The sequence below is a fragment of the Octodon degus genome, unplaced genomic scaffold (genome assembly GCF_000260255.1).
Source record: "Octodon degus isolate 3935 unplaced genomic scaffold, OctDeg1.0 scaffold00013, whole genome shotgun sequence".
Classification (NCBI taxonomy): Eukaryota; Metazoa; Chordata; class Mammalia; order Rodentia; family Octodontidae; genus Octodon; species Octodon degus.
In genome coordinates this window covers 17,862,983-17,876,698 of record NW_004524589.1, presented here as the reverse complement: position 1 = coordinate 17,876,698, position 13,716 = coordinate 17,862,983, and the positions used below count along the sequence as shown (strand labels likewise).

At 36.3% G+C, this 13,716-nt stretch overlaps 1 protein-coding gene across 1 annotated transcript in view; it reads left to right on the top strand.

The window, feature by feature from the left end:
• The window catches only part of Ndfip2 (Nedd4 family interacting protein 2), a 58,247-nt gene that overhangs the window by 21,341 nt on the left and 23,190 nt on the right, over positions 1–13,716 (top strand). Inside the window, exon 2 of the mRNA XM_004626266.1 lies at positions 12,627–12,792. Coding sequence (XP_004626323.1) covers positions 12,627–12,792 — 166 coding nt within the window. The remainder of the gene's footprint in view (positions 1–12,626; positions 12,793–13,716) is intronic.

Below are 13,716 nucleotides of genomic sequence, written 5' to 3'. Positions count from 1 at the left end.
CCTGTCTTTTTGAGTCAGGGTCTCACTGTGCAGTTCAGGCTGGCCTTGAACTTGCTTTGTAGCCCAGGCTGGCCTTGAACTCCAGCCATTCTCTTGCCTCACAAAGTGTAGAGATTATAGATGTGGACCACCACACCTGGCTCATTATATTTTCAAAAGCCAGAGTCCACAGCAAGAGTGAATGCTAATGTAAACTGTGGACTTGGATGATAACAGTGTTCCATTATAATTCATTAGTTGTAACAATATACAGCTTTGGTGGAGGAGCTTGATAAAGGGAGAAGCTTTGTGTGTAGGGTAGTAGGGGAAGTGTCTGTACCTTAGGCTGATGTGCTGTGAACCTGAATCTTAAAATATTTAGATCATCAAGATTATGATTTAGTGAATCAATAAAAGGTTACATGATTGTTTAATTAGAGAAATGCAGTGCTAATGTGTATTTGTCTGCTCATTCTGAAGTTCCTCAGTTTATGTATGTAGATTTGTCAGCCAACTTTTTGAGAGGCTTTGCTTTGTCATGCAGCAGTGAGATGGGGATCAGCCTTCAACTAGTGTGGCTTGTAGTAGTGTTTTAGCATTTGCTGTTTCCTGAATGAGTCACCAACAACAGCATGCCTCAGTCATTGCTTACTGTATTTAGTTTTGTTTGAATCTTCTTTTAGCTTCCCTATATTTATTCAGAGAAAAATGAAATTTTCTATGAAGAGTTAGTTTTTCCAGCTGACTGCCTGCCTGCCTGACTGGATGACAATCCACGAATCATGGTGCAGATCATCCAGTTAGAAGGTGCTAGATGTATATTTTTAGATTTCCTGGCACTGAATCATGTTCCTTAAAGTTTTTCATCTGTTGGGTACCTGATCTGAAACAACAACAAAACAAAACATTTGGGAAAAAAAACAGGAAATTGAGTAAGGTGGTAGTACGTCATTCTAATTTAAAAAATGACAAATGCTTGACACAGTAACTTTAACATTGTTACATGGAGTTAGTTGCTTTAATTCTCTTGAAATGAAATAAAACCAATCTAGTTGCACACCATCTGACTTCAGTCTAGTCTGTGTGTATCAGATAACTAGTCTACTTCTCTGCACTCAGTTTTAGCTAACCGTTTTTAGAGTTGGCAAGCCAAGTGAAGACCCCTATAAAAGATGAAGAATAAATGACCAGAAAATAGGAGGAAAACCATACCAGAATAGTCCTCTGGAGGCTAAAGAAAGCCCAACTAGAGCAGTGATGACATGTCTGTAATTTGAGCTGTTTGAGAGGCAGGCTGAGGCAGGAGCAGTCCAGGTTTGATGCTGGCCTGGCCAGCAACATAAGGAGGTGTGTTGAATGTGAGGATTTTAGCTAGTCTGGGGATTGAAGGCTGCTTTAGCAGTCAGGTCAGTCAGTCTTGGCAAGGTGGAGTGCTACGTTGGTTCATGGACTCGTTCTGGTGGGAGGAGTTGGGCAGCCAGAATCCTAGTGAGAATGGAGTTCGTGAACTGAGGCATCACTGTGAGTGGAAGCCAGGTGGTAATGAAATGCTTTGAAAACAGCTTATTTATAGCTTGGAGCAAGTTTTTTTCTTTTTAATTATGGTGTGAATAAAATGTCCTTGTGGTTGGAGAGAAAGAAGTGTTGAAAAGGAAAAAAATATATAATTGCAAGAAAAAGCCATCCCTTGAGAGGCAGGATCTTCTCTATATTTCTCTGGCATTTGAAAGTGAAGAGTAGAAGTGCCAGCGCTAAGTTTAGAACTGCAGAGGAGAGAAATTGAAGGAGTTTTGCTTGAAAGCTTACTTTCTTCTGTTAAGTAGGAAGCAAAGATTTTGGGTCCTACTTCCCTTGTCGGAAATGGGGGAAGGAGAATGGTAGCGTTGAACACCTGCCAAGGGGAAGGCTAGCTGTAGCAGCCCTGCTGGAGTGGAAACTTCCCAAGGCACCTTCGATTTGTTATTCTTCTTCCAGCAGAAGGCAGCAGACAGGCTTGTCCAGGATTAGCTGTTGGGAGTGTAGCTGTGGCCACGGATAAGAGGACTGGGGAGTGGGTGGTGAGTGTCATAAATCTTCATTTATTGTCCAAACACATAGGCTAGAAGGGAACACTAACTGGCAGTATCTGGAGGCCCAAAGAACAGACTTTGGAGAAGCGTAAGAGTGAGAAAGCAGAGGCTAGGAGGCTGTTGTTGGACTGAGATGTGTAAGTCTCATGTTTTTGAGAAGTTATAAATGATGATCAGGCCACCGTGGCATCTTGTCAGGGCAACAGAGAACTGGCTGAGCTACAGAATACTGACCCACATGCCAGGACTTCTTGTTTTATGGATAAGGTATAAGGTGGTTTAGTTGTGTTATATTAAAAGAGGAGGTTTTAAGGCCCAGGGGCTGGGGACTGGCTTCTGAGTCTTTTTTACTGGAAAGGATTTGGACTGCTGTAAATACCACCCACGAGAGCAGGGGTCAGAGGGTCTGACAGACTGTGGGGACAGTGTGCACTCACAAGTTTGTAGTCTATAATTGACAATATCCAAGAGAATTTTTCTTAAGTCTTGTTCCCAGGTAAGGGATAGAGATGAAGGATTAACATTCTGTATGGTAATGCTTTGAGGCATATAGTACCAGCCAGACTGTGGTAGATTTCTATTATAATCTCTACAGAGATTATTTTATAAAGTAATGAGTGTATATGACAATTAACAATCAGTAAGGTTTCTAGAGGTAGAGTGAAAATTGGTATAATATGATTTGTAGAGTTTGAAATCAATACATTTGCTTCTACACAGTATGTTTTTTTGTTACCATTTCAAAACTTTATTTAATTTATTTTTATTTTAGAGAAGGGTCTACAGGGTGTTCAGGGTCTCACTACTAGATTGGACTTGTAGTGATCTGCCTGTTTATAGCCTCCCAAGAGCTGATTTTATAGGCCTGTGCCACCATCCCCAGTCTCAATTACCTGCTCAGCACCCTCCAGCGGTGAGGCTAGCACAGCACGCCCTGGGGATCAAATCCACTGAGCTATTTAGCCAGCCCTAAAACTTTATTTGAAATAGTTTTAAATTCACAGAAATGTGTGACTGAAGCGCTTTAAAGTTACTGTATACCATTCACCCTGTTTCCCCAAATAGTATTTTACTACATTCATTTTGTGATGTTCTCTTTGCATGTGAATGTGTGCACATTACATGAATTTTTTTTCAGAAACATTTAAAGATCAATGCTAAGACTGGGCTTGGTGGCACACATCTGTAATTCTAGAGCTTGGGAGGCTGAAAACAGGAGGATCACTACAATTCCAATCTGTGTAGTGAGACTCTGTAGACCCTATACTAAAATATATTTTAAAAAATGGTGATATCATGACCCTTTGCACCAAAATATTTCTTTGTCTTCTAAAAAAAAAAAAATCTTAGGTAAGTATAGTGTAATTAGCAAATTATAATTGTGTCTCATTAACACAACATTGTAGTTTTTAAACATTTCACCAGTTTCTCTACTATGTAGAAAAAAAAAAACTAGTTTGTTTTTTTGTTTTGTTTTTTTTTTTTTGTTTTTAGTTGGGATCTAATCTATGGCAGACATTATGCTTAGTAGTCAAGTATCTGAATTTTTTAAAATCTTATTAGGTTTTTCATCTTTTTGCCTTGCCTGACTGCTCTAGCAAGGTTCAGGTCAGTCATTCTGTAGTACACCTCTCAACCCTCCTGTGTTCTTATACTTTCACTCATTGAGTTCAAGAGTTTATTAGATAGTGGCTGTCAAATAGTGATTTCCTAAGTTCATCATTTTTGTATACTTACTAATTAGAATCCTGTGAGAATTTTCCCTTCTGTGTAATGTACTGCTATCATTTGACACTTTTTTTTTTACCATGTAGCATTTAGGTAATGCAAAAATATCTGTCTCCAGAGTTGAGGGTAGATTGAAGAAGTGCTTTTCACACCAATGCAACAGCAGAAGAAAACTGACTAGAGTGACAGGTATTGTTAATGCACTTTAGTCACAGAATTGTTTGTACAGAGTCTTGAGTCTTTCGTTAGCTCAAGAATATTGCTGTTGAATATTGTGTGCAGTAAGTGTGTGGTCCTTACAGTTGGAATTCTAAAGGAATAGATAGTACTACAATACTATGAGAACAGAATTGCTTTTTAAATTTTACTCATTCAGGGTACTGGGAATTGAGCACAGGGCTGTTACACTGAGCTACATAACCAATCCTTTTTATTCTTTATTTTGAGACAGTGTCTTGCTAAGTCAGTAAGTTTCCTTGACTGTACTCAGGCTTGCAATTCTCCCACCTCAGCCTTCCAGGTTATGGACATGTACCTTTGCCCAGCTAAAAATGCCTTTTCAGATTATGTGAACAAATACATAATGTGGCTCATTTAATGTGATTATGGCAAAAGGGCATCGCAAGGAATAATTTTGTTACAAGTAGAAGAAAAAAGACAAAAAGCTTTTATGATTCCTTTTCACCTTTAAACAAAATGAGTTTCATTAGGAATCATAACTCTAAAATGGATATATGCTTATATTACAATATGTACAGGTACTATTAAATTAATAGAAATAAAAACATATATGTTTGTATACCAGATTTTTCTTTTGAAAATGACAAGGCTTATGAACAAGTGGATGTAATGTATATTTAGTGTCACTGAGAAATTTTACAAATGTGAGTTTTTTTATAATTTGAGGTCTTTATTTACTTGGTTTTTTTGGGTTTTTTTTTTTTTTTTGTGTTGCTGGCAATTGAACCCAGGACTTTACACTTAAGGCATGTGTCTACTATTCATCTCCTCAGCCTATAAAAATCAGTTTTTGAACTGACACAAACTTCTTTTAGCACAGATAGAAATCTCTCTATCTTGTCATATTGTGTATGACATTTAAAAAAAAAGTATTCTTTTGTCCCTATTCCAGAAAACTTACAGAAAAATACCAAATAGTTAAGAAAAAATACAAAACTTGCAAATAATCATGCTACCTATTTTGCATATTAATAGTCATTTTGAAACTGTTAACATTTTGTCTTATTTAAAATTGATGTAAAGTATGATTCATCCACTCACACAAAACTTCGTTTACTTCCTTTACACCTTAATCATGAACATTTACTTTGTTAACTATTCTGCTCTACTATTTCAATGACCTTGTAGCATTCCATTATGTTCAGTACATTTATTCCATTATTGAATGCTCTTTTTCTAGTTTTATATTATTCTAACATTATGATGAACAGCTTTATAAAGAAATCTTGGTTTAAGTTTCTAATTAATGCTGTATGGTTTTAAAATGGGAATTATTAAGCTGGTGTGGGTGTGAGAGACTTTTAATGAAGACCCATTTTTATGGGAGTGATATATACTTTTATTTTCTTTTAAATATGGGCAGTATAAATATAAAGAATAACCAGTGTAGGCAGGCATCCAAATCTTATCAACCAGAAATAATCTGTTAACATTTGAAGAACATTGTGTGATTTGTGCTCATATATATAGACAAATAGGAATAATTGCATAAGAGTGGGATAATGCCATTTAAAAATATGAGTCTTGATCTTGAATTTAACAGCAAAGGGAAAAAAACTTTCAAGAACTACTGAATTCTAGTGCAAGTTTTTTTTTTTAAATGTTAAACTACAGAGCTCTTAGATTGTATAAGATTTCTCTGAAGTTAAGAGTTTAAGAAAAAAATTAGAATAATTTTGAAAACTGCAAGTTAAAATTTTTGTTTTTTTGAGACTGAGTTTTACTTCGTACTTCAAGCTGGCCTTGAACTTGTGATCCTCCTGCATTAGTCACTGGAGTGCTAGAATTGCAGGCATGTGCCACCATACCTGACCCAATATTAAATTTTTAAGTTAGAGAGTAAATCTCTGTTGCAAAAAAAAAAAAAAAAAAAAAAAGTCATACTTTCTCTTATATCTAATTTCTCCAGTTCTGTTTTTTATATTTCATTTATTTGTTCGTTTGAAATAAGTTCTCACTATGTAGTTCAGACTGGGCTTGCACTTGCTATTTACCCTAGACTGGCCTTAAACTCATATCCAAAATTGTTTCTCAGCCTCCTGAGTACTGAGACTACAAGCATACACCATCATGCGCAGGTTTTTTGGTTTTCTTGAGACAGGGTCTTGCCTCTAATTCAGGCTGACCTTGAATTTACTATGTAACCCCAGCTGGCCTGGAACTGGCAGTAGTCCTCTTGCCGCAGCCTCCCCAAGTTGCTGGGATTACAAGTGTGCACCACCAAGCCTGGCCTCCAGTTCTTTTCTTTTTTTTTTTAATGTATTTGGTACAGCGTCTCACTATGCAGCTTGTACTCATAGTGATCCTCCTGTTTTCAGCCTCCCCTGCACTGGGATTATAGGTGTGCGCCATCACACTAGGTCTCTGTGGTCTGCTCAGTGTGCCTGGGGATGTGGCCAGCGCAGCTTGTGTTGCTGGAGACTGAACCCCGGTCCCTGCACTTGCCTAAGCAGGCACTTAGTCTGCTGAGCTATCCTCATGGTCCTTCTAGTTCTGTTTTTCATATTCTTATTTTTTAAAAAACTAAGTTTATTGGTATGTTTTAGGTATACATAATGATCACATTCATTATGGGGAATTTGTACCTGTAGATGATATAGCTTGGTTCCTTTTACCCCTAGTCCCCCTACTACTTTCTGTTTACCACAGCTTCTTTAGTTGTTAGATGTATATGTGGCCTTGGTTCTATATTTAAATGTATTTATGCTGTTCACTCCTGGTTTTTCTGTTGCTGTGTTTTTTTTATTTTGATGGTGCTGGGCTTCATCCTCTGGGCTTTATCTTGGAATACTTTTATTTCAAGTACACATGGGTACTATGTGTTCCATGAGGTTTTCATGTTTGAAAATCTCTACTTTCTCCATCCTCCTTTTCTTCTTTTTAGAACTGCTAAATCTTTACGTTCTGTGCCTTCTCTTTCTCTTCCTTCCTCTAATATCCAGAAACTATATTTGTTTCTGTGAATATTTTTGTGCTTTACTTTAATTATATGATATTTGTGTTTTGATACATTAGTTTTTGATTATATGAAAATATATGTTAAAATTGTTTTGTGTTTTCTATAGTTTGAACTAGTTTGAGTCACTTAGTGTGTTTTTTAAGATTTACTTACAGGGATTATCATAAATGTAATTCAGCCACCTAAATTGTTGATTCCTAGTACATAAATCATAGAATGATAATTTATTCACTGCCTGCTTGCCAGACAGTTGTTTTCAAATTTTCACTATTCCAAATAGTGCTACCTTGAGCATTTTTGTGTCCAAATGTCAGATGAAGGATCCCATGGGATCTTGACTTCCTAAAGAAGGAATTGGACAAGATACACAAAATCATTGAAAGCATACATGTATTGAAGGCACAGAAGAGGTGCCTTCTCACTCTACAGAGCAAGAGTGGACTGGTGAACAGTGCCCTCTAGGGTAATCAAAAGGGATCTTTTTGCTTATGCAAATAGGTATTGGGACAGCAGTCTTAGCAAAAACTGAGTTGGTTTGGTGCCAAATTTCACCTGCTCTTGCTTGGCTTCCCACCAGATGTAAATAAAAGATTGGAAATAGCTCTTTTCTGATTTGTCCTGCACATAGCACCAGATTCAAATGGAGAATTCAAGATAGGACTTTGTGATTGGTTCTGTATCCAACACTCAAGAGCTAGGGGTCCTGCATTTTCCTCTTGTCCTATGGGTTTTTATCACCTCTGATGCATTCTGCCCAATTGTGTGTCCAGTTTTCCCAGCCCTACTGTACCTGCCATGTGTGAGACTTCTCTAGCATTGGTATCCATAAGTAGAACTATTGGGTGTACATATCTTAAACTTTACTTAGAATTGTCAACTTGTTCTTCAAGATGATTGTATTGTTTTTATTAGTAGTGGTTCATCCTACAGGTCCATCCTTTCCAACATACTATTATAATTACTAAGAACATTTTCTAATTTTTTATTAAAAATTTGTATTCCTTGTTTTGCGTGGTGTTTCATTATTAGTTTTAAAAGCCAGTTACACTGGATATAACCTACAGTTGTTTTCATTTTGTGTATCATGAGCAGTCAATAGTATTTTAAAGGTGAAATTAAAACCTATTTTTTTAAAATTAGTTCTGTTTAGGTAAAAAAATACCTGATGGCCCTTGATTCTGCAAACTTGTTTGCTGATAGAAAGCCTAGTGATCACACTACTTTTTTTGTTGAACACCAAGAAATAATAACAGGTTTTCTGTCATAGCAATAAGAAATGTTGTTACTAGCAGAAAATATGCCTGTGTAATGACATATAAAACCATGTTAAACCTTAGTGTACATGCCAAACAGGAAACTGAGAATGACATGATTTGTAACCCTTAAAATTAGTAATTTGTGGCTTATCCATTTATTTCCTAATAGTTATGTTTGTTTGGTCATATGCTGGCTCCCATTAGCAGAAAAGTATCTAGAGGCAGCAAAGGTTGTGTGGGACAGAAATTTGGAAAAGAAACCTAAATTTGGGTAAATTTTGCTTATTAAGAGGTGTGGAGAGGTAAGGAGAGAGAGGGAGAGAGTGAGGGTAAAGAGAAAAAGAGAGGGGAAGAAAGAGGGAGGGAGAGGGAGCATTCTGTTAATTGTTTTATTGGTAGAAAATCTGGCTCCGTTTGCTAATAAGCAGCATAGTCCATTGGGAACCTCTTTTCTGAGCTGTTGATTTAGAACACTACCACTTCCGGCAATAGGAAGGATCTCTTAGCACCTGCATTATTAAATACAAGTATTTAAGAGCACAAATGAACGAGTTCGTTTTCTTCTTGGGTAACAGATGAATAGCTGGACTCTACCATTTGATTTTATTGCAACCCAAATCTGTTTTCTTCTCCAGTCTATGTGTTAAATAAGGCAGAATGGAGTACCATACATTTTTATTAACATCAACTCCTATTGGTTTTATTAACATTAAGATGAAGCTGGAATCTTTGTCATAGTGTACTTTTCTACTAAAGCTGGAAATTCCATTCTTGTTTACTGTTCATTTTTTAATTTTTTTTTCTTCTTTTTGAGATGAGGTCTTACTGTGAAGTTCTGGCTGTCGTTGAACTCACTTTGTAGCCCAGGCTCGCCTCGAATTCTTAGCAATCTTCTTGACTCAGCCTCCTTAGTGCTGGGATTCCAGGTGTGCATCAGTATACCTGACTAGATTTACCATTTAATTTATGAAATTTGAACATTTTTGAAAATGGAAGTGATGGGGAAAATGATGAATTGAGTGGGTCCTTGGAACAACAGGAAGTTGTCCTGAGAAAAATTGGTGTATGGTTACCTGAGTTATGCCACAGCTTTGCCAGATCATTTGAACACTGCAGAAAAGCATTTGTTGGCAAAGGGAGAAAAAAAAAAAAAAAAAAAAAAAAAAGCGAGTGCCATGGATAGTTGTAATGATAACATGTTTTTAAAAATTGAGGTAATATTTATCTCATTGAAATTACTATTTTCAAGTTTGCCATTTGGTATAGAACATGAGTGTAGTTATAATACGGTAGCATCCAAAATATAGCAGCCTTTAGGTAGCTTTGTAAAAAACATCTTTAAAATGATCTTTTTCAGCTCTTTTCTTGTTGTAGTGTTCTCATTAAAACTGAAAAGAAACAAGTTGACAGATTTTACAAACTAAGCCATCTCTCACCAACAAGAGCCCCGCTCACCGGGCTGTGATGCAGTACACTACTTGCTGAGCAGAATGGATCTGCACTTTCTCACCTTGTACTTTCAGAAAGCATTCAGTGAGGTGTCTGGCTTCACACAACTAGAAGCTTCTAGTTACTACATTAATATTTTATCACCTTAAGATAGAACAAATGGCTATACTATAGGAGACATGCCAATTAGAAGAAGCAGTATACACCAGAAGGCTAGACTTCCAGTTAGAATCTATCCTAATACTTATGGTGTTCTTGTCATTAAAAACACTCAGTGTATAGCTACAGAAGCCAGCTACTCGTATTTTTAAGGCAGCCCTCCTGTCAGCCATTTTCCTTTACATAAAAATTTATAGCTTATTCAGTGTGCCACTTTTCTTAGCTGCTTAGTCTCTATATTAAAGACAAATTTTCATTTTTATTTGTGGCACTTTACTGCCCACAGTTTTCCCCTGGAGGTCTATAGTAGAAAGAAGCAGAGTGATTGCTTTTGAGATGATGTGTAGGTAGGGCACAAAGCCTGGTTCATCACCGTGTGTGTGTTCGTCCCTCTTCACCCCATCCCTGCTTTTCTGTTTAGGTAAGTGCTACACAATATGAAATAGAACCACTGGACAGCACAATTAAGGGGAATTATACCTGAATGGCATTGTCGGATTTGATAAACATAATTTGATTTGAACCCTTGGGTGGTATATTTAAAAAGCAGCTATAATAGGACAATTGAAATTTTGTTGCTTGCAAAAATGTCAAAATTAGAATATGACATTTAAAATAAATTGAAAGCTACATGCAGTGTGGGTAGAGCCTGTTGACTGAGTTACTGGGTTTTACTGCAGGTGCACAGCAGAGGCACTCTGTGTGTTATTAACTTGTAAAGACAAACCATGTTAGGTAGGACAGTAGAGTAGTAGGGTGTGTTTTACACACGCCAAACTTTATTTCAGAGATCATATGTAGCAGTGCCTGTCCTTATTCCTTTCATTGTAGTTGAGTAAACTTTTGTCAGGTTTTCACATGAATTAGTGAATGTAGAAAGTAGATTTATGTACTCTATTTGATAGAATAAGGAGTGTTGAGAGACTGGGGGAGAGCTGTTGCCATAGAAGTTTTTTATTTTGTAAAATTAATTTTATCTACATTTGTAGCTTTAATAGACGTGAAGTGGCTTTCTCTTTTTAACACCTTCACTACTACTTAGTTGTTTATACTGCCAAGTAAGTATGTATCCTTTTTCTTTATCTACCTTGCCCAGCTGACATTTTTGCTCTCAAAACTATAATGAATTAAAGATGACCAGGTATGAAGTCTCCTGGATGGATAGCTTTTCCTGGGAAAGCATGGGAGGTCTTCACAGTACAGATATAAAATATTGCCAGTACAGACAGTGGTCATTGAGAGCCTACTTTGAAAAATGTGACCAGTGAATGGAAAGTGCATACAGTATGCATTTATGGTTATTTAAACTTAGAAGTCAGTTGCTATTGTTTGATTTTTTTCAAATCTTGGTGGTATGATGTCTGTGGGGAAAGTTGTCTTAGTAACTTGAGAAGTAACTTAGATGTATTTGTGGTTGTCCTGTTAAAAGTTATGATTCATCTGCTGACAAAAATTTTTTCTAGTGTGATCACCTACCTAAAAGTAAAATTTACCACCCATTTTGCTTTTTTTTTTTTTTCTTGGAAAGCAAGTTAGTGACTGCTTATTTTATCACCTTATCATTTCTGTCTTGAGTTCATGAAATAAACAATAAAAGGGAAGAAGGGGACCAGGGAGATGGCTTGCCTGATCGCTTAGAATAAGCGCTTCCCTGGCAAGCACAAGGACCTGAGTTCAATCCCCGGTTCCGCAAAAAAAAAAAAAAAAAAGGAAGACAAGTATTTATTAAATGTCTTCTCTATTAGTTGTTACACTAGATGCTGTCTGTGTTTGCTTACTATATTAAAAATTCAAAATTTTTACATGTAGACAAAAGTTCACTGAGGGATTGTTTTTAATATTGAATTTCTCAAAATAATAATAAAGTAATGAAAATTCAATAATATTACAAACTAGTATATTTTCAAAATGAGATTCTAATTTAAAAGTAACTATTTCAATAAAGTCTCTTTTTGAAATAAAGATCAATTATACTACCTCCTTTTTCATTTTAAAGAGAATAGAAAAATAATAGATGAGACATTAGAAATGATATATACTTCCTCTTGATGAACCACTTTTTGTGGTATTGATGCCTGTGGTTATCAATTCCTAAAAGATGATCATTTTTATATTCTTAGCAGGTGTTTTCAGTACATAATGATTTTATATTCATTGTGAATAAAAATGCATCTTAATTTTACTTTCTGTTTAATTTCCTCCGCATCCTCCAATCTCCTGTTTAATTCCATTTCATTTAATTCCTGTCCCCTCTCTCCTACCTTCTTGGACCACTTGGTCCATAACAAGTCTACAGCCATAGTGCTTGGGTTTGACTTCTGAATTTACCTTTCCTGCTCTTTGTTTTGTTGGCAAGTTCCAGGATTGTTTCTTTCTTAAATTTTTGTTATATTGGGAAAATTTATAGCATTCCACATTTTTAGAATGTTTATACATTGTCATTCTACTATATTCTTTTATTTCCAATTATTGTAGCTATAGGTATAGTAGAGATGAAAGCTAGACAGACAGACAGACAGATAGCATATATATCCCCTCTGCAATCAGTAAATGCTGAGTTTCTGGCTGTCTCGTGGTCTTTTGCTCCTCATGAGTAACTGATATTCTCCATCCGCATTGTAGTACCACCCCCCCGAAGTTACCTTACTGTGTGATGAATGTTCTGTCTCACAAACTCATAACAACTTTTTCCTGAAATGATCTTTTAAATTTAACTTAAATTAAAAAATAATTTTAATTTACATTATTACATTATTATTACATTATTTTTTTCCTTTGCTCTCTTAGCTTCACAATGAGGAGGACAATTCAGAATCACCTGCCGTAGAGCAGCCATCCACTTCAAACGCGACACCACAGGTTGTGCAGTCTGCTTCTTCAGCACCAGCACTTGAGACTGACACTTCTCCACCACCTTACAGTAGTATTACTGTGGAAGTACCTACAACTTCAGGTATGGAGCAGCTAGGAATGTCTTTTCTAGTTCCTTTAGTGGTAGGATGGTTTTATGCAATAGCAAGTCTTTTAATGGGTTTTTAAGCATAAATGCATAGATAGTACATATTCACATACTTTCTTTTTTACATATATGTATATTTAGTACAGGGTCTGCAGGGTCTCACTACATGGATCACACTCGTAGCTATTCTCCTACTTGCAGCCTCCCAAGTGCTGGGATTACAGGCTGAGCCACCATACCCAGTCTCAATCGCTGTCTTGGCACAGCCCGGGGGCCGGCCAGCACAACACGCTGGAGGTCATATTCATACATTTTTACACATGCACATACACATGTCTGTATATGTATGCACATGCTTACATCTTTATAAAACAGTATTAATGATGTTGAGTGGGTGGAAACATACATAATATTACCTGCAATTGTACACACAGTAGTAATTGTGAATACAAGGCAGTGATTCCTGTTTAATGCTGTTATTCTCTTTATTTAGGTCATACTAGAGAATTAATCTTAATTATTTCTCTGGCTACAATTTGCATTTTCTCAGCATTGGCAAATTAGTCATTATGATGTATATGCTATATGATTTTGTATACTATTTGATTTGTAGGGCTAGGGAGTTGGCTCAGTGGAATAAGCGCTTCCCTGGCAAGTGCAAAGGCCTGAGTTCAATCCCTTGTTCCGCAAAAAAAAAAAAAAAGAAAAGAAAAAGAAAAAAGAAATTGATTTGTATGATTAACTTCCAAGTCTAATGTCACTTTTATATATTTATTGTGGAACACTAATTAAAAAATCAATTATTGGAAAATATTTTAACAGAAAAGATTCTTCATTAGAATATTTCATCCTTTTTTTGGTGGGGGGTTGGTACCAGGGATTAAACTCAGGACCTTGTGCTTGCCATACAACCTCTTA